The sequence below is a fragment of the Drosophila bipectinata genome, chromosome 3L (assembly GCF_030179905.1).
Source record: "Drosophila bipectinata strain 14024-0381.07 chromosome 3L, DbipHiC1v2, whole genome shotgun sequence".
Taxonomy (NCBI): domain Eukaryota; kingdom Metazoa; phylum Arthropoda; class Insecta; order Diptera; family Drosophilidae; genus Drosophila; species Drosophila bipectinata.
In genome coordinates, this window is record NC_091738.1 from 6926314 (window position 1) to 6947760 (window position 21447).

General features: G+C 39.0%; 2 protein-coding genes across 3 annotated transcripts; one reads left to right on the forward strand and one right to left on the reverse strand.

Annotated features, from left to right (window-relative positions):
- The first annotated feature begins 1232 nt into the window (after positions 1 to 1232).
- nudC (nuclear distribution C, dynein complex regulator) lies at positions 1233 to 11440 on the forward strand. The gene is made up of 5 exons (XM_017232199.3): positions 1233 to 1437; positions 1510 to 1793; positions 1855 to 2044; positions 10772 to 11169; positions 11231 to 11440. The coding sequence occupies exons 1-5, from the start codon at positions 1363 to 1365 to the stop codon at positions 11280 to 11282; spliced, it is 999 nt and encodes a 332-aa protein (XP_017087688.2). The 5' UTR covers positions 1233 to 1362; the 3' UTR covers positions 11283 to 11440.
- LOC108119162 (sericin-2) lies at positions 2379 to 19674 on the reverse strand. Of its 2 annotated transcripts, none has more exons than XM_017232200.2 (4): positions 19165 to 19674; positions 3359 to 3634; positions 2828 to 3266; positions 2379 to 2765 (listed from the first exon to the last, which is right to left on the reverse strand). In XM_017232200.2, the coding sequence occupies exons 1-4, from the start codon at positions 19180 to 19182 to the stop codon at positions 2737 to 2739; spliced, it is 762 nt and encodes a 253-aa protein (XP_017087689.2). In that variant the 5' UTR covers positions 19183 to 19674; the 3' UTR covers positions 2379 to 2736. The 2 variants fall into 2 exon arrangements, with proteins under 2 accessions (XP_017087689.2, XP_070135532.1); XM_070279431.1 differs by lacking the exon at positions 19165 to 19674 and adding an exon at positions 4464 to 4820.
- Positions 19675 to 21447: the final 1773 nt, after the last annotated feature.

The window sequence follows — 21447 nt, forward strand, 5'->3', positions numbered from 1 at the left end:
ATTGCGTATCAGCTTAAAGGCGCCTCCAAACGATGTTAATTGGGTAAACTGTGAAATTGGAGGGAAATAGCATTTCAAGTTTTTGGTTTTATAAACTAATTAGTGTTTTATTTTTGATTTAAAGGATTTTTTAATTCAAAAAATTCAAAAGCTTTCTCAAAGATTCGACCGTTACACGTCGTGAAAGAGGGCGCCACTTGCACAAGATTTAGAGTGGCCGTTGATTCAAAAAACCAGTGTTGATAAATTATTGCTTTTTAAACTTATTTCGAATTTAAAAAATAAAAAAGAAAAATGTGGTTGTTTATTGCTTTTATTTATTATATATTGTCTTAAAACTTAAGCAGAAAAGTATGTGTCAGAAACAAACATAAGAATCAATAAGAATACATAACATTAAAGATGCGATAGTCGATAAAGCCTAGTACTGAGTTGACGAAAATCCGCTCTTCAAAATCTGACAGCTGTCAAACTCCATATAAAAAAAACGGTATAAAAAAAAAAAGAAGAAGAATTTTTGGTCTTCTAAATTTTTCGGGTACTGAGTTGAGAAAAATTTTAGGTCTTCGATTGAATGGCGTTGCCGGATCAAAAAAAATAAACAGCTGATTTTGGGTCTTGAAATAAATCATTTTATTTATTTGAAGAGCTAAAACATGGAGGGAAAATTTGAAAGAAAAAAATTGTCCGACCGAAAAATTTTCGGCGTGCGAGGATAAATTGAAATTAATTAGTGCGGTCAGGGCGAAGCCCATAATATAGGATTTGACCCGCAAGGAGCATTTTAATTCCATAAAATGGCATTGAAATGATTTGTGATTGATTTTTATTTTGATTTTGACCCAGTTTTCTATTTCTTAATCAGCTCCTTAGGGCCGAAATACATAAACAAAACACCAAAATCCAATTGATTTGAATTCATATTTGTTTATTGTTATTTTGTTTACAAACAACAGCTGTTCAGTATTACCCTATTTCTTAATTTTGTTGGTCACACTAGCTCGGTAGCCGAATAAAGTGCAATTTCACAAGCGGAATTTCAAGAGCGGATTTTCGTCAACTCAGTACTAGGCTTAAATTAACACAGCTAATGAATTTTTATAAATATAAATCTTACTATATATTTACATAAATCTTTTTATTTTTCAATTTATAAACATATATTTAAGAATTATGAATGTCTTGTATTTTTAGCTTTTACTAGCTAGATCCTACTCCCATCAAATATAAACACTCAAAACCTGGCAACTCTGCTTCGTACATGTGCCGGCACACAACAGATTTTACATCGAGCCAGTTTTTGATCGAAACGTCCAGAAAATAGACGAATTGTATTTACTAAAGAGCTAAACACACTCCAGAATGTCTGCCGAAGAAGGACTTTTCGACAATATCCTGCTGGCCGTGGCAGAAAAGCATCGCGGTGGAGTGCCCGAGGTAAACACTTCACAAAGAGCTCTTTCTTTGTTTTAAAATGTTTTCATTGTGTTTTTGTATATTTTCTTATAGTTCCTTGGCACTCTGGCCAGTTTTCTGCGCCGCAAGACCGACTTCTTCACAGGAGCGAAGCAGGCAGAGTGGGAGAAGATGCTGCTAGATGTTTTCAACAAGGAGTCCAAATTGGCGGTGGCCGCCCACGCCGAAAAGCAGAAGAGCCGTGATGCTGCCCAAAAGAAAAAGGAGGAAAAGGAGCGGGCCGAGCGGGAGGCCCGCCAGAAGGAGATTGACGATAACAAAATTTGTGATATCACTGACGAGGAGGCAGCAGCCATAATCAAAGAGGAGGAGGACAAGTAATCCTAATTCTAAAAATTCTAGGTTCCTTAGTCTAACCGTGTCTGTGGTCTGTTTTAGAAAACGACAGCAGCTGCTGGATGGTGCTGGTGGAGAGCCAGCTCCCCCTAATCTCAACGAACTGTCCAAGCCAATCGAAAGTGTGGACGACGAGTCCGAGAAGGCAGAGGTTGGAAAGCTCAAACCAAATGCAGGAAACGGAGCCACCCTGGACAAGTACACCTGGACCCAAACGTTGCAGGAGGTGGAGGTGAGTCCGATTAGGGGTAGTACATAATTTTAATCTTTTTTTCGTTGTTGACCCAGTGAGGTGTTGCCATGGTTATAGGTATAGTGGCCAAAAGGTGTTGCCAAGCTAACTAACTTTGTATTAAGCATAGTTGGAGGAGCTCATGGAAATACTTGATCCTTAAACCTCCAAGAATTAGTATATATTTATGTCTCAGTTGCAGTTTTAATGTGCTAGCCAAGTCTCGCTACTAAAACCAGGTCTGAAATACCAACTATGTTGGTTAGCAACCATAAAAACTCTCGAATGTTAATGACCCCTTCAATATAAGATGTGACTCACCACCATAGAGCGCTTACAAATATAAAATTCTCTTTATTAAACATATCACAGGGATAAATAACTTATTTGCTAACCAGAAGATACAGCATTATCCGATAACAGGCGGCGTTTATCCGATCTAGTTCTTGTATTTTTCTCTGTTTCCGTAGCATAGCTTGCTTAATACTAACGAATTTTTCCCAGCTTCGACTGACTCGAATCCATCATCCTTCTCCATCCAAACAATCGTTTAATAAATAGCTTACACAACTAGCGCCAAGACGACATGATAACAATTATTATAATAATAATAAAAATAATAATAATAATGGGGGGACAAAGACAATACAATAAATATTAAACTAATTGGCTATGCGATGGGAGGTTGGCCACTAGCTCTTGGGCATGTCGCGGGCACGCACTGCAAATGGTTTTAAGAAATCGTTAATAACATAATTTTGAGACTTTATTTAGTAAACTTACTCTCCAGGGCATATACCATGCCCATGATGAGCAGCATGAAGATGGTGCTCATGCTGACAATCAAAACGGTGACCTGGCGTCCGCGATCGCAGAGACCACGCTTCGGTTTCTTGGGCGGACCACCTTCGCCGTTGACCATCGTGAAGTGCATGGAGCTGGCTATGGACACGGTGTCCAGGTCTTTGGTTTTGATGTACTGCAAGTTGGGATCTTGCGATCCGGCGGCCTGACCTCCGATCTCGATAACTGCATCCTTGCCGCTGGCCAGCGCCAGGTTGGCATTGTAGTTGGACGCCGAGGGCTGGTGGCTGGCATTGTTGTGACTGCTACTGCTGTTGCTGTCCATCAGCATCTTGTTGCGGCGCTCCTGCTTCTTGTGGATCTCCGCAAAGCGTTCCAGATTCGCCGCCGTCAACAGCAGTGAGCCGGAAGCAGCACTCTATATGTAAAGAGAATGTTCGTTGAGTCACGGTTCTTGAGGCTTGGACACGGATTCACATTCCGATGCCTGCGTGGGCCCGGCTTACTCACCCGTGTGCTGTTGTTGCTATCGCTGGAGCCCTGAGAGCTCCGTGATCCCCTTTTGGCAGCCGCCAGAACAGCCGCCGCCGCTGCCGCCGTAACAGCAGCACTTGTCGCATTATTATTGCTGTTGGTGTTGGCGATGTTGCTGGGGGAGCTGCGCTGGTTGAGGGTGGGCGGATTCGAATGGGATTTGTTCGAGGACTTTGAGGAGCTGGCCGAACTAATGGCCGAGCTCGAGGAAGAGGCCAGAGAGGCGCGGGGAATATGCCAATAGTCCTGCATCTGAAAAGAGGTGAAATCGATAGGTTAGATATTGTTTAAAGGTGTTGGAACCCCTTTATAACTGAAACCTGATAGGAAAGCCACTTAAATCGTGTCACGAATTCGCACATCCGCTCTACTCTAGAATTTATTCTCAGCACATTTAAGTCTTCCCCAGGCCCTGTTCCCTACTCCTACTCCTAAAAATTTGTATTTTTGCTATCGTCAGAAGAAGAAATCTTAAGAAAAAAAAAGACAAAACCTGAACTTTCGAGCTGTCTTTGTTTTGCATTTGTTGCCAACTTGTTTGATATTTATGGTCTCTGGTCTTGGCTGGCTAAAAGCCAGATTTGTGTTTAATATTCGGCCATATATTTTTTGTTGGTAGCACCCACCACCAATAAGTCGAGCTGCTGCTACAGTTTTTGTTGGGCCAGCTTTTATCTTCTGGCCTTTCTCTGAAATGGCTTTTTTTTCTCGATTGTGTGACTTTGACGTAATTGCGGCAATTAATTGGGATTCTAATAAACGCATGAATTCTATAAAAATAAAATCCATTTGGTTTTCGAGAGAAAAAAAAAGTAGCATTTCAAGTTTGTGTCTTGAGTCTTTTGTTTGTTTGGCCCGGTGTGTCTTTATTTATTTTGGCTTACAAAGCACAGAAGTTAATAAATTTGTTCGTTCTGCTTCTTCCGATTTGTATATTTATTGTAAATATTATTTAGGCATGCGGAAGTCTTATCACTTCGGTATTCGGATTCAACTTGATTGGCCAGTTTTCGGTTTGTTTTTTCTTCGCACATTGTTATTTTTGGCTTTTTTCTTTACTCATTTATTTTTTTTTACTTACTTTGTTAATTTGTAATTTTTGTTTCTCAGGATTTGTTTTAATTGTTAAACAGTAATTTATCACACACACGATTTAAGCTAATTAGTATCACAATTTTTTGGATTATTTTTAAGCAGAGTTCTCGCTCCGGTTGTCAGTCTTTAATTGGGCCTTTTTATGATGTGTCTCGGCCGAGCGTATAATTTATTTGAATGCGGCTCGCGAAACACTCAGCTGATCAAACGGCTGCTGTTTGGGGAAACCTCGCAATTCTTCTCTTCGTAATTCTCCTGTCTTCGCTTTGTGAAGAATCACAATCTGGGTCTTTAACGCGCGTGCCGCCAAACAGAACCGATCTAAACGGCCTCAAGAATCGAACTGAAGTCGTGCTGGGGACTTGGTGGATAAGCAGCAGCACCAGCAGCAGTCTGGCTTAAGCAGGCAGCGTCTCTGCTCACCTGAGTTCTGCCCACCTGAGCGTCGCTGCTGCTGCTGCGGCCGACGGCGACGCTGATGCGCAAACCTTTTGGAGTGTAAGTGTTTGTTGTTGCGCTGGCTTTCTGCCGGATTTTTGCATGTCATAACATTGTGTTGTTCTGGCCACAGTAGTCGCTCGTTAATTAAAACAGCCTCTAATTAGGCTAAACAATCAACTTGTAGATAATATTAAATAAAAAATAATTGCAGGGTGCAAGTAGGAGACTAATTAATCCATAAATTAGTCTAGAAAATGATATATTCTTATAAATATTTCCATGGTAGCAACCTCTACTGTTACTTGTATTTATAAACCACTCAACGATTGGCAACTTTTTCTTCCAAATCTTTTGTTTTCATTTATGTTTGATGAGTTTGTGGCCGGCTTTGATGTTTGGACTGACTTGCCTACTTTCTTCCAAGCACTCTATTTGGCTTTCTGCCGGTTTGGACCGCCCTTTGGCTCATTCTCTGGGTATTTCTGATTCTGTGGCTCTTCAAATTACAAAAAAAAAATGAAGGGCTCTTGATGGTTTCTGGCGTGTGGGCGTTTCTAGATCCGTTTCGCGGCAGCCCAGAAATCCAAATTTGATTGCTTGGGAAAATCCATAATTCTCTTTTAATGTTAACATAATTAAGGGCAAACCTTGACCACCTTACAGACCACACCGAGCCACGCCCATTCGCTGTAGCACCATTATTCTTTTGATTAATTCGTATTCCATTATTAAATCAACGGTTTATGGTCTTATATGTTAATAATATGGCCGTTATTAATATGGCCATTTCGTATTAAAGCAAGTCTATTTTTGGCTAATTTAAAATTCTAAGAAAGCATTTAACGTCAACGATACACACAAAAGCCTTATATCAGCGCCTCCAATAATGAAAACAAAATTTATCGATTAATTATAATGAAATTTGAAACATGATATCAACATGATAAGATTTTGAAGCAATACTTCGGTTAGTTCTTCACAAGCAAGTTTTATTTTACAAACTTAAATATTAAATGTTGACTCAATGAAAATACCAACTAGTATCAGTGAGTCATCTTTCAGATAAATAATTCCCATTAACAAAATTCCTTCATTTGAATGTTTACGTTTCTCTTGGTAGCATTTGTTAAACAAATTGCCGAAAATCCCCAGAATTTAAAAACATTCTCAACTATTGTTTGTTTATCTTCGATCGGAAAGCCTAATCCGCGTCGGATCCCACCTTATATCATTCATCGCCTAATCCCTTGTTTGAGTGGACAAACAAGCAAATATCTCGGATATTTCTATTACAGATTTATTTGCCAATCGGTCATTAGGTGGAGGAGGAGAGCTCCTCTAGTAGCAAAATGTATCCAATTCCTTCTCGGCTTATAGCTTTTATAGCCTCCGCTGTCGAGCATCTTGTTATCACCTTTTAAGTGAGACAAGTGAGTGGCCTGATGCCTCTGAATTATTATGGTATGGGTGAAGTGCTGGCCCATGCCAGCTCTGGCCGATTTAATCAGCGGAGAGTTGACAAAGATTACCTGACACGGCCAGTTACCAGTTACCAGAGCAATGCCAATGGACTCCAGCGAACGCGAATCGCATTAACAACAAAAAAATAATCAGCCAGAAATCGAGATCACTTCACGGACAAAGATTGAGGGACGTCGCCACTTGAAGAGCTGGGATGACGGCGAATGGGAGCCAAACACTTGCTATAGATCAGCTAGAAGTCGAACCATGCCGAGACATTCCCCCGCCATAGAATCCAAACAGCATTCACCTCATCTCATCTCAAACAACAACGAAAATAAAAAGATATATCGACAAAATCTCGCATATAATTAGGCATGCAAAGTAGTAGCTTGTGACGCCGGACGGATCTTACGTGCCCAGCGGTGTGTGTTCCATTTTGGGTGACAACAATTGGGATTAATAAAAAAAAAAAAAAAAGAAATAATATTCAAATATGTGTGAGAATCCATAATTTTGTGGCGGTAAACGGGGAAATCCCTCGAAGCTATCTGGATAGATCCGTTGACGTATGCCACGCTTATGTGGCATAGGGCCCAGGGCTATATCTTTCTTGATTGCCGCTATTAAAGCTTAATTTTAGAGAACGTTTTACGGATTCTGTCTTTGGTGACTGTTGGGTATTTATTTGATTTTATTTTTTTTTCGTATTTTCGGTTAATGCAGAAAATTATGAGAAATTCCAAAATGTTTGACTCATTCGCAAATCAAGCGGAAATACTGATTACGTGTCGATTCTATATATAATATATCTGATATTGGCAATTGCTGCATTGTATAAATGAAACTGATCTTTTATTTGTCCGTTTCACACCTGTTTGGCTTATAAACCTCTTAATGGGTTTCTCCTATAAATCTCCACAAAAGTCAACTTTGGCGCGGCTAAAAAACTGGGGACTGCTGGAAGCCCCAAACAAAGTGCGAACAAAGAAGTCGACTGGAGAACAACCTGCCAAAGCCCCTAAGAAAATTAAATGCTTTCAAGATCCGCTTTCAACTTCCTGATAGAGAATTAACTATCCAGATCGAACCATAAAAAATGCCAAAAGATATTCTGGGAAAAAGTTTCCTTAGGTTCTTATCTAAAGTTTAGTTTACCAATTTCGGGCATTTATTTGAAACAAGTTCTATATAGTTTTACATTTATTTAATTTATGGAATAACCATTCAAGATGACAATTTCAGATCTGGCTAGATCATTGTTTTGGGATATCCCCCACTCCAAAAACAGAGTAGGTTAACCGGATAGAGTTTCCAATATCATTTGTTCTGTAATCCGCTTATGGCGCAAACAAATAGCTACCAGATCGAACTCTCAAATCTTAAATCTCATTTACCATGCAAATGTCAATACGGATTCTATTGTACACACTCGATAGGAGGGCCCCGCAGTTGGAGCACCCAATGGGAACTAGTTTGGAGCCAACGTTCTAATCAGATTTAAAACCCAAAACAATTCTAAACGAGAGGGAATAATAAAAAAACAACAAATTTGCCACGCTCGAATCGGTCTTCTAGAGGGTATTCTATATACTCCACTTTTGGCCGCAAATAAGTCAAGTTTAAGCCGCTTTTAATGAGCCAACAGTAGGCACTCCATAATAGTGATCTTTCGGAATAATAATTACCATTTAATGATGTAATAAAAATAGAGGTTATAGGAAAAATTAAGGAAGATTATTCTAAGTTTTAGATATTTTAATATTAAGTTATGAGTTTTAAGACCTTTAAAGACTTAAGACTGTATGTTCTGGTAGCTACTCAGCTGTTTTGTCTGATAACATTATCGAATACAAAACACTTATAAAAAACCACTCGACTCCATCAGAAAATATTTTTTTTTTTTGCTTTTTTGTCTATTTTGTTTAAGTTTAAATGGATATTTTGTTGTTTCTACGCTACTTTTGTCGGAGATCGTTTGTGTTTGTTGTTTGTGGGGCCGTTCTTTTTTCCTATTTCATTTTTTTGGTGGTGCCTGGCACCGAATCGCATCTTTTAGCATAAATTATACTCGGCTAGATATTTAAAGAAAATGAAATGCTGTTCAAGTTTTATAGAATTAATCAAGAAACGGGCCAACAACAAAGCTGGTCCAGAGTTTATACCTCGGAGGAGGTCTCTCTTCTCTTTCACTTTACATGATTGGCGAATTAGTTCAAATGTCTGGGGCCTCGAATCATGTTTGAATGATCGATTAACTGATTGGCGATTTAACGTGCAGCCAGCATTAACTTTTCAATTTGCATAAAATCGCCCACCGTCAGACGTTTCGTCTGCGGTTTCTGCTCTCACCTGGATAAGTGTGCCATGTCTCGTGTCTGTTGATTTTTTTTTTTATTTTATTTGCCGTTGTCGCAGTCATCAATATTTGTTATTATTCATTAATTCATTCACGACACCTTTTATGCTGTTTTGTGAACTCAAAAACGAACTCTGACTTTGACTGGCAGCCGCTCAGTAGTGACGCTTCGGCATTGTGTGTTTACCTTTCTGTTTTTTTGGCCAAGAGTCTGGCGTCTATTGTTTTTCCTTTTGGCCTCTCAGCTTTGTAAGTTTCCTAGTTCTTCTCTGACATTTGCATAACCTTCGGCCCATGCAGACTGGGCCCTTGAGAAAGCCGCCATTAGCTTTCAAAGTCCCGTCTCTATTTTACATTTATTTAATTAATTTCAAAAAACAAGCTTAATCGATTGCAAAGATTGCCAAAATCTACAACCTGATAAAATGCCACTTAAATGGGACTATCCATACAATTCCCAAAAATAAAAAATTAATAAGACGCAGAACAAAAATTTGTTTCTGTTAAGTGGTCACATATTTCACTTGTCTTAATTTTCTAACAAAAAATAAATAAACATAAACTGGTCTTGTATTTTACTGATTAGTGATTGTAAGTGAAAGGAAAAATATTTCAGATCACCAGGCTTATTTCCTCTTTCAAAAAAAAAAGAGTTCTGCAAAATAATTGGATTATTATAAAAAATTCGCATTCTTTTGCACTAATTTGCCAGCAATGTTTATTCGGTTGCCAAGCGGTTGGATTGCCCACGTATCCAGATATTCTTGGCTGCTATTTTTGTTGCCACTTTTTTTTGCTGCTAGCCCTGTTTCTGTTGTTGGCTTACATCCGCGTACGAATCAGAGTTTCCAATTGACATCCGCTTCAGTTTCAGCTTTTGACACATTTTTTTCCACGGCGATCGTTGGCTAAAGATGAAGATGCCACCCACATCTGTGGGTTGTGTGTTTCAATTTTTTATAATTTTTTCCAATAATTTATTTTGTGTACTGTTGACATGTGCCGCGTGCTCTCTGGGGGCCCAGAAGAATCGCTTCTGCCTTGGTTGGCTGCCCACACGAATGAGTTCGCCAGTCGCTTTGGAGTCAGAGTCGGAGTCGTCAGAGTCGCACAACGAAAGCGTCCTTGATGCATCGTGAGATTTAAATTAAAGCCTTTAACTTGAGCCTCATTGTTTCTGCCACACATGCGATTCGCTAATTGATTGCACAGCCGGTTGTCTAATAACTTTGGCTTTAATTATGCTGCCTGCGAGCTAATGGGAAAGGTGTTAATGTATGCATGTACGCCACGTATATAGCCCTCCATGAGATTTTTATAATTAATGGCCAAGCCGTGGCATATAATTCTAGACGCCAGTGTAATTGCTGTGAACTTGGCCAACAGCCAGTGTAGTAGCCTCCGTTGCAACCTGTTGGGCGACATTCTTGATCAGCTCCTGCCGCCGGCATTGCTCTCGTTCGGACCTGAATATAAAGCCGGACCTGAAGAACCGCTGTACGTCCTTGAACTGGCAGCTGAACTAAATTCCCGTTCTATACGAGGTCCTTGAACAAAGGAGGCTCTGCTCTTTTGGTGAAGGGCAGCTGGCTGCCGCTGCCGGTGCCTGATGCGATATCATCATCAGATGCAGAGACGTGCCCCTGTTGCATTCGGATTCGGTTATTTATAGAATCAGCAGAGATCGTTATTAGCTTTCCAAGGTTGTGCAATGACCAAAGCAAAGTCTGGCTGAAAAGAATCTCCTCCAGCCTTATGAGAAGTTCTACTACACACATCCGATCATTAATCACTAGACGACCTGCCACTCCAAGCTTGATTACATGAAGAACCTCTGAATGATCCACTCTACTTTAGTTTGTTCGTCATTAACCCAATCGCTTTTGCATTAAATACACTCGAAAAAAAAACAGGGATAGGAAGATATAACACTCGTGTTTTTGCAGGCCTTTAGAAACACATACATTCTGTTATTTTTCAAAGATCAAGGTTGGATAATACAAGTAGTAATCATTATAATTTTGTGTTTGCAGCTCAAGATTCCCTTCAACGTGACATTCGCTCTGCGCGCCAGAGATCTGGTGGTCAGCATCGGTAAGAAGACCCTGAAGGTGGGCCTCAAAGGTCAAGAGCCCATCATCGACGGCGAGCTGTGCGGCGAGGTGAAGCAGGAGGAGTCCGTTTGGGTCTTGCAAGACAGCAAGACCGTGATGATCACCCTCGATAAGATCAACAAGATGAACTGGTGGAGTCGCCTGGTGACCACCGATCCAGAGATATCCACACGGAAGATCAATCCAGAGCCCTCCAAGCTATCGGACTTGGATGGCGAGACTCGCAGCATGGTGGAGAAGATGATGTTCGATCAGAGGCAGAAGGAGATGGGTCTGCCTACCAGTGAGGATCGCAAAAAGCAAGACATTCTCGAGAAGTATGGAATGGTTATTCCTTTTCTTATGAATAGTATTAATTATTCTTTCTATCCTTTACAGATTCAAACAGCAGCATCCCGAGATGGACTTCTCTAAATGTAAATTTAATTAGTTCCATATTCTCAGTTTAAAGTTCATAACTTTCTTAATCTTATACACTCTTGTTCGCCCTTCTTCACATTCGAAATGTATGCCGTTCTTCATCTTTTCCCACAAACCACAATAAACCAATGCAAGCTAAATAAATATACTTTGTATAACGAAAAAAAACCCCGAATCTTTTAATATATTGAATATATTGAATAACACTAATTAGTAAGTGAAAGCCCAGAGCATCCAAAGCTGAAAATCATCTGCAAATGTCCGAGGTAATTTCTCGTTTTTATGGCTACCTTTTAGCCGAATTTAAATGATTTTATTTATTGGATCGATCGGAGGAACTGGATTTAAGGAATTCGTTACTTCTTATCGTTAACGGTTCGGGGTACTCATCTTTATTTTGGCAATGGGTGTGGTCCCGATCGGTCCCGAAATTTCTCAGTAGTTCTCTGGGTCAATGATCTGATTAATTTTTGTTTTCTTACCATCCATCGATTTTTTTGAACCAGTTCTTAGAGCCGATCGTAAATTAAGTGGAGTTCTTATAATAAATAGTATATATAGTTTATATGCTGATTTCCAATGCTTTGTGTTGTATGGTCTGGGCTGTTGTATAATTTGTAAAGTGCTAAGCAATTTTTTAATGGCTACGACTAATTTGGCAACTAATTTGTTGTCTTGTCTTTGATGATTTTTTGTGTTTTTGGGAATTTTATTTGCCACGCGCCATGAATTTTTAGTTAGAGATACCAGCGTGACACGAAGGAAGCCAATTAGAAGGTATTAACAATAATACCTATTCCTATTCTAGGTATTCCTATTCTATTCTACTACTTCCACCTCCATATAAAAGACATTTGATACGCCCCGTTTAGTTGTTAATTCTCGTAGCTCATTAATTAAATAAAACGTTTAGTTTATAATCTGTGCTTAGCAAACCATAAAAAAAAGCGAACAATGCAGGCGGAGGCTCTAATTAATTAATGGTTTCCCCATCGCCGAATGGGGTGGAGGCCAGTGGAGATGGCTTTGGGATAGTTGTGGCCAGTAATCCCATCAAATCATCATTTGGTCATCGTTTGTGGGTGCTGTTCTGTGTCATGAGATCACATATATGCTTTAGTTAATTAATTACCAATTAAAATCATAAATTACTGTCAGTGGAGCTGGGGGCCAAAAAAAAACAAAAGTTTGCCAAAATTTCGCATTGTGGGAGTCCATTACCCCGGCTAATAGCCAAAAATAAATTGTAACAAATTGTTTAGCCAGAGAACAAACATTAAAAAATAAAAGGAGAACCCGAATCTGAGAACCCAGCCGTAGCCGAACCGGATTTTTTGGTTTGAACTTAAAATGTGGAATTTTGTTTGTTATAAATTGGAAAGTACAAAATGCTTTCAGTTTATATATCCGCTTTGGTTTTAGCCTTTCTGCCAATTAGAAGACCACAGACCGGTTCACCGGCTACAGGGGAAAGAGAAAGCCCCTATTGTTGGGTTAGATAATCCGTATACTTTTCTGCATCGAGAATGTGAGTCATATAGTCTACGATTAGTTGATTTGCGATTTACGACTGGCGGCTTGACCCTTTAAATCTTGCAGCCCTAGGGGGTATATCATTATAATAATATTCCAGGCAAAAGTCAGGCTCTATAAATAGCATTTTTATTCAAATCAATTGAACTGTTAAATGACGCACGTGATGAATGCGTCTTGTCTGGCCAGACCTGGACAGAAAAATCAATAAATATTAAATATACATACCGAGTATGTATGAAGAAATAGGAAAAAAATAAAAAGCAAATCAAGCATCAACCACAATGGGAGCCATAAATAATAAATCCGGGTGCCGGGCTATCGCCTGTTCGCTCCGTTCTGTTCTCAACGGTTCTGTTGAGTTTTTATTATTATTGTTTCGACAGCTGAAAATTTTTGGTAATTTCGAGTGTTTCCCACATCAAACACAAGCACAACACACACCACACGACACGCTACACGAACAAAAATATATATTCCTTTGGGGCGTTCTCAGCTTGTTTGACGGTCGCGTGGGCCATGTTATTTTTTGCCCCCAACTTATTTTTTATGCTGGTAATTGCGGCACATTTGTTATTTTTAGCCAGATTTTGGGTTTCATTTTTTTTTTTTTCGCCCATTAACCATAACAGTTGGTGGGGGTGAAAGGGGCAGGGGAGTGGGAGTGGGAGGGGGTGCGGGAGAGGGTCGGGAGCCAGGGCTGATGACTCTATTGTAAAGACAGCGTCATGCCGGTGGTCACGCCTCATAAATTCGTCTAGACTCGGGCTCAGACAAAAGACTTAGGCAACGAACTTGCTTAGAAATCTCTGGCCGGGAGACTGGAAAGTTTTGCGTTGCCAGGCACCGAAAAGCCAATATAATACGGTTTGAAGGTCGAAGCTAAAATGCAGTGACAACTGGTAATGGTAGATACCTAAAAACTTCAAAAGCCATAAAAAAGGAGTCCAAAAGTGCACTTAATTAGCTCTTAAAGGGATTGGTATAATCAAGAAAAGGTTTATGACCATTTTCAGGTTAAAAAATAAACGATTAAAAAGGATGTTTTTATAACACCTTTACTTAGAGTCTTTAGGGCTTATAAAGCTCCATATAAAGAGTTAACCATTCCTTTTGTAGGCCCGTCTACGAACCAGTTGCTGTTGCCTCGACGGTGGGCTTGTCAACGCCAATGAACTGTAGAGTGCCTGGGCCACCATTGACTCTGAGTGGTTTGGGAGGCTTGGGAGGGGCAATGTCTTGGCCAGGTCTCGCGATGTGCCGACAGGCGGAGATTAATGTCTTCGCTGTGGCTTATGGGCAATACTCTTGGCATTTCGTCAGCCAACTTGGATCGTTCTTCGATGGGTTCTAAGCTGTTGCAGTTGCATGTCGATATGCGGATAAATGTAAATTATATCCGGCTGCGTTCCCGGACCTGATTCATGCTGCTGCCGCGTTGTGTTGGTTTTATTTATTTTATGTTGAGTGGGTCTGGCGTTGTGGCTGCCTTCACTTTTTGGCCACCATTGCCTGCAGGAATTTCCAATTAGCTTTGGTTATATGGCTGCTGCATTTGCATATCTGGGTGCTGAGCGATTTATCGATGCTATTAGCTGGGTTTTTGGTGGATTTACGATAAGTATACTCACAAATATATGTATTACTTACAAAAAAAAAGGTTTTTTGTTTATTATTTGTTTATCGTATTTTCTTATTCGATAATTTCTTGTTCAGTTGGCCTAAAACATTTGGTAGCAAGCAGCATACAGCAGCTGGCTTTGCCGTTCACCTTTCTGATAGCGATCTATTAATTGGCCATTTTTGGCAAATTATTTTCCAGCCTTGTTTTCGGAGACATGACTAATTTTTTGTAAGATTATTTAAGCGCGGCTGGTGACAAATTAATTGTCTGATTAAATTATCTGTCTTAAGTAGAGTGCTGCTACAATTTAACAAAAAAAAAAGGTAGAATCATAAAGGTAGAATGTTCTCATGACTCAAGACCAAAATCAACTTCCTTGGCGGGTTATTTGCTGTTTAATGATAAACAACCCGAACACAAATGTTTATCCAGTGGACATCGTGGGTGGTCAACCATAACTCATACTGGATAGATCTCTAATGGAAAGGCGGGGGAGGGATAAGATATATAATCAAAGTTATTAATAACACAACAATATCAACTTTATGCTGTGTTCATCATCCGAGAATGTTGTGTGAAAGGCAGAAGAGCAATCAGAACAATGAAGATGATGATGATGCATCCCCGAGTGCATAGATATGTATAGTAAATGGATAATTAGAGAATGATTTCATTTCATTAAACTTTGAATGGAGGAAGTTCTTCTGCTGCCAGATTGCATAAGTAATTTGTCTTTGAATAATGGGGGCTGCTTGACACTGAATTGCATAATTTCTAACAAAGAGTGCTCTCTAACCAACTGCCAGCTCATGGGAAATCAATTAGAAGAATTCAAAACCCGGGGAACAGTAAGAGATATATGGCTTGTATAGCTTTTAGTAACATTCCCTTTGAAACATGTAGTTTGTTTGTAGATTTCATTAGCACAGCGAGATGCACTTGCATAATTTATCACACAGCTGCCAAGTTAAATATAAAATAAAAGTTAAATAAAAGCCAAAACCCAAGCCAACAAAAAAATGCCATTAAAGTTGACTCGGGAAATGCCCCGTACCGGCTGTAACTTCGGATTCGTTTAGGGGGGATGCAAATATGGGGAATACTTAACCCCAAACTGCCCGGCCACCTGTCTGTCGGGGATGCCGGGGCGTGGCAAATATTTATTTTGTTTTCACCGTCAACTGTCCCATAATTTAGGGTTTACATTGTCAGCTTCTCCAGCATTTTACTCTTAACTTGGCTTTTAACCGAAACAAAAACCGAAACACTAAGGCCAACTATTTGCAAAGCTCTCTCGCAGAGAACAGCTGAGACCTGCCCCTCTGAGGCCTGCCACCACCCGCCAAGCGGCAGCGGCTGTGGCTGCTTAGCGTGTTCATGCAAATTCGACCTTGACACAATTTTGTTTCATAACAGAAAAGCAAACAAACGAGCGAGGGAGGCGGCAGGCGGCTAAGGGGGGTCGGCCAGGCGGACGGACACATGTGAGTGCGAGTGTGCGAGTGTGACGGCGGCGACACAGATAAAAGAGACAAAACAACAACAACGTGGAGCCACAGCCGGAGCCGGGGTCGAAGAGCCCCCCAGAAGCAGGGCGGGTGGAAGTAGGTGAGATGGAGACAGAAACCCGTGTAATAACTCAACCTCAAGTGCGGGCCAACTAAAAAAAAATTGCGGCTCTTTGCAGAGAGAGAAATTTATTTAATTACCTACTAAAAACAATAGGAATTTTTTATTAAAAATTAAACAAATAATTACAGAAATCCTTGTAATATTTTCAGGTAAATCAGATGGAAAATAAACCTCTTCCTTTGTTAATCCTTTACATAACTTTCTTTGTAAAAAATAAAGAATAGTGCTTGGAGATCCTTTATCTCTGAAATTTGTAAAATGTATCTTAAAGATTTTTTTTAAAATAAAGCCGTAAAGTTTTTCTCTGAGTGCAACTGCCTTTGTTACTCGTCGCCACATCTGCTGCTATTCGCCACCCGGTATTCACATGGCCAAAATGGCTTACGAAAACTGTTTTTTATTTTAGTGGCAAGAAGTCAAGTCTGAGAATTGCATGCTCTGAACTTTGCCGGATCTAAAGAGGTAGGTGCCCGAGGGGTGTCTGGGGGACTTATGGGTGCGGGATGAGTTGCACAAGGCCCCCCCCCCCCAAAGTCCGATCCACATGCAATGGGGAGCGAACTCATTGGAAATTCTAATAAATCCCAGACGGAACGATCCCAGGCCTGGGTCAGGTCAAATCATCTCACGATCGTCTTGCTGGTGAGATCCCAGGCCGGAGTGGATCTCTGATCAGATCAAAGGGGAGCTTGCCGCCTAATTTTGAGACATGCTTGGTGCCAGGTTGGCTGGCATGGCTTTTAAGCCAAAATGGCTTCAAAACAAATCTGAAAGCCGAGACCTCCTCTGAACACAATGAACTTCTAATTAATTTCAATTTTGTCGGCTTTTGTTTTTTTGGCAAAAATCTTAATTTCTATTATTAATTGGTTAACACATTTCGCGCATTAATGAAGGAGCTCTTCCACCGACTCATCGCCGGCACGTGGAAGCATTTTTTATCGTTTTCCCATAAATATGCACATATCTATCGGCCTCTTACTGCTGCCATGCCAGCGCTCCTCCGCTCCGTATAATTAACGGATTCCGCGTGTGGCAGGTGACACGGTGGATGGTGAATGGGAGCTGATTAGAAAACCTGATAGGTGAATTGGTATTTAAAACAATGACAGGGTTGATGTTGATGCAACACGGGCAATAAAAGCTAGGGTCATAAAAGGCAGTAATGTTCTAGTAATTTGGATAATCAGTTCTAACCCATAGAACTCAAGGGTTATAGCTTTTTAATTGAAAATTGAAATACTTTTTATGTAAGAAGATCAAAGGCCCTGAGTTCTAATTATTTGGATAATCAGAAACCAAATTAATTAACTTTACACAAGCCAGCTCATAGTTTAATCGCTTCTTTAATTAAAACTTGAATTATTTCTCAGTTCTCTTGTTCTAAGATCTGATAAAATTCCAACATCTTTTCAACAACTTCCTTCCTCTTTGTTCTAAAATATTTTTATGATACCTCTACCATCTGGTTAAGATCAGTTATTTTTTATATTGTTTTTTTTTGAAAGTGAAAATGCCAGAACCAAAAATGTGTTTCAGATGCCAATTCCAAAGCCGTTTTGGTTTCAGTCATTATCCGATTTAAAGATCAGCTCCACAAAAAAGGAGACTCTTCAAAATGTTTATTTGTGTATCTCTTACACAATAATAAATTATAAAGATTTGTTGCTACCAAATTGGATGCCTCATCTGCTTCCCCATTCTTTTTGGCAACTGTCTTGTATACATATATTTACGTGGGAGTCGTATATAGCATATATACATGTCTGATATTGTCAAATCTTAAGTGGCGAATCGACAAAGTGAAGGGAGAATGCGATCAACTTTGGCGTTTAAGTACTGCCTCTGTTGACACGTGTCCAAATGGATCATGTCTCCATTGCCATAAATTTTATATAGCTTCAGCTTCCGTCCCGAATTGGGATAGATTTTAATAGAATTTGTTATTGACTCGCAATTAAACTAAATTGCATGGCTGAGCAGAAATTGCCCAACATTTAGCATTTACTTTGCTTTGTTCGAGAATTCTGCACAAGGTTATCTAAATTGAATGCAATTAAAGTTTGCATTGAAAGCCGCCGAAAAATTGCTTCTCTTTAACAATTTTAATAACCGAATGCAATTTGCAGTTTAATGCCTTTGTGTGTGTTAATTTGTATCTGTGTGTTGGTTCTTGGCACGTTTTTTTGGCCAACAAACTGCCGTCTAACAGGGCTTAAATTAAACTGGTATCTAGGAGAAAAATTAAAACCAAAACTAATTCGCAAAGAATAGAATGGTTGAGTTTGGGTAAGTATTTTATAGATATTGTGCTACTTAAGAATAAATTCATTATATAAATAAACGGAAAACTTAAAATTGTCTAGGTTTTTTTTTTTTAAATCCCAGCCAACACAGCAGGGCTTAAATTAGACTGGTTTTTATAAAAATTATTACCAAAACTTATTCGAAAAGAATACAATGGTAAAGGGATGTTTTTTTTTAAGGTTTCGTAGAACTTTAGAATACATTTATTAGAAAATATTAAATAATAAAGAGACAATAGTAATAGGGAAAAAGAAAAAAATATTGAAACTAATATTTAATATAAAAAAATATTTTAAACTATCTTTACTTTTTAAAACAATCTGAAGTCATACATCAGAAAAATCTGATAAATACTCTTATTGAAACCATTTATTTTATGGCTTCTTGAAAACTCAATAAATTAATCTTTCTGCTTGGACATCTAGATAATTTATTAATCAATCTACACATATTTTTTTCCCCTAAAAAAAATTATAAAATATATGTCGCCAAATTATGATGAATGATGGGAGCTAAGAAAATTGGCAAACGTCTGTGACATGCAGCAAAAAAAAAAACAAACCAATATACTACCAAAAAAAAGGAGACACTTACAGCTAAAATAAAAAATAAAAACAAATTGTAAACACGTTTCGGGCCATTACGATGCCGCCTTGCATTAATGGGCCAAGGGGCGTGGCAGGTTTTGGAGCCACAAAGACAGCCGACAACTTGTCACGCACCTTGGTTGTTGTTGTCTCTTAGCCTAGTTAACTCGCCAAAGTTTGAGTAGCGTTGGGATAAATTTGTCATTTACCTGCTTGGGGGCATCCATTTTTGGCCAGGTGAGCGAAAGGTGGGTGGGTGGTAAGGGTCGATCGAAATTCAATTATTGGTGTCTTAGTGTCTTCACTTGGGCTACTTTGTGTGTGTTTATTTTTAGTTCGTTTTTAGTTTCGAAGGTTATACAGTGTATTTTTTATGTGGTGTGTCACTTTTTTTTGGGGCTTTTCTCAATCACTCAATATTGCAATGCAAACAATTTTGAATTGACAAAATATCAACTTGTTTTTCTCTTGTGATTTTCGGTTGCAAAAGCTGGTAAACCGCCACAACTTTTTTTCGAATTTGGAAAAATGATTAATTTTCGCATTCACATTCGGCAAACTAGTTCGGGACTCTAAGCTCTTGACGGTTTATGGAACACTCTAGTAGCTAAGCCACAAGACTGAAAGCCTATTTTTTAAGCCTTTTTTTCAAGCTATTTTTTAACTGCTCTGCTCTGGCGCGTGCACACTCCGTTGCGGCTGTGCTGAGACTAACTGCGACCGCGGCCGCCCGACGCTTCAAGTATTAAGAAAAAAACTACATTAAACATTGTTTGCTTTGGGGGCCTGCACACTCACAGACACACACACACACACACTCAGCAGACTGGGGCACAACCAGGGAGAGCACAGCACTCATACTCGAACCGAGGCAGGCGGCTATAATTTTTACTCCGATCTGAGATCTGAACTTTTGTGGTTAATGCCAAAAGTTGGCTTCTGCTCGAGTGGGCGGGAGATGCTGAGGCTGAGGCTGAGGTGGGCGTGGAAGTGGGGTCGGGAGTAGACTAAGAGGGCTTGAAGAACTAAGAGTACACTGGTGAAAAAAGGGGCATTATATTACAAAAAGTGTAACTTATGTACATTGTAGTTACAAGGCTAATATTAATTGTGGCAGATTTAATAATTGTTTTGTAAAGAATTTAATATTCAAATACTTAAAAATATTCTTTACTTCTTTTTTTCATAAAATTTAATAATAAAAAAGTATTACCCATTGATTTTTGGGTATATTTAAAACTATTTCTTTTCAAAAATTAAATAATGAAATAGGAAATTGTACAGCCTAATAGAAAGAAATATTTCACATGACTCTCTAGAAATGACTCTCTAGTTTTATAATATTTAATATTTTCATGTTTTATTTTTATAAGATTATATACCAAATTTTTACTGCTGCTTTTTTAAAACTTTTTCAAAGACTTTTTTTTCAAAGTTTATTCTTTTTAGATGACATATTTTATAAGGAAGCAAAGTCCAATATTACGAAATATTTCTCCCAGTGCTTAGTGCATTTGAGCTTTACTCTCTACCAGAGAACCAGCTACAAAATCAAGGTCATACGAGCTTCCGTTTCTTTCTTCGCGGTTTTCCTCCTTGGCTTTTTTGTTTGAATTCGAATTTCGAACCCCTCGGCGATGAAGTAATGCAATTTTAATTGTTCAGCTTCCATGTCGAGGGAGATTCCGAGCATGATCGCTTTTTTGCCCAAAATTGTGAAATTGTGTAAATTTTTTTTATGACTTTTCTGTCTGCCATTCAGCACGTACATCGTGCGGGTATCATGACTACTATGACGAGAAAGAGAGCCCGCCCGGCAACGACCTTGACACATATTTCGTTTACCGACAAAGTCAACGACCAACGGAGTTGGTTAGGAAAACTCGTTACAGTTGCGGCCATTTGGACTTTTTGGCCAGTGAGTCATTTGGTGAAAGAAAAGAGAAAAGGTAAAGGTAGAGTCGGCTGTAGGGGGGGTCGGAGGAAAACAGGTAACTTTTTTGGTTTTTTGGCCATTGAACTTGAATTCGATGGGTCTCGGTAGCCGAACCGAATCTGGAGCGTGTTAATAATGAAGGTCACGTTTTGTTAACAAAAAATGGTTGATTTTCATAGAAAGAAATGAATATATAACTAAATAAATATAATATAATAGTTATAAGATATAATACCATGCTTATGCAAACTTTTTATGATCTATCTGTTAACACCTGTCTTTAAATATTTACTTTTCAGCAATTATTTTGAAAACTTAAAATAATACTTTAAATATAAATTTTCAAAACGTTCCTTAAAACGTGAGATCGTAAAAGTCATTAAAACTTTATGTTCAGCAATTAAATGATTAACAGTTGTAAAGGCAATTGTATAATGGTGGCAAATAAATAATCCCATATATGACCGTGAAATTTAAGAGCCTAGTTAAAATAAATTCGAATTAGCTGTGCGCGTTATATAAAAGAAATAAAAAAGAAAACAAGCTACTTGATGAT

Excerpts from the sequence above, each read along its gene's own strand:
- nudC (XM_017232199.3), top strand. The coding sequence starts at position 1,363 with ATGTCTGCCGAAGAAGGACTTTTCGACAATATCCTGCTGGCCGTGGCA. Across the intron at positions 1,438-1,509 it reads ATCGCGGTGGAGTGCCCGAG|TTCCTTGGCACTCTGGCCAG; the intron begins GTAAACACTTCA and ends ATTTTCTTATAG. Across the intron at positions 11,170-11,230 it reads AAGCAAGACATTCTCGAGAA|ATTCAAACAGCAGCATCCCG; the intron begins GTATGGAATGGT and ends TATCCTTTACAG.
- LOC108119162 (XM_017232200.2), bottom strand. Across the intron at positions 3,267-3,358 it reads ATAGCAACAACAGCACACGG|AGTGCTGCTTCCGGCTCACT; the intron begins GTGAGTAAGCCG and ends CTTTACATATAG. Across the intron at positions 2,766-2,827 it reads CATGGTATATGCCCTGGAGA|TGCGTGCCCGCGACATGCCC; the intron begins GTAAGTTTACTA and ends AACCATTTGCAG.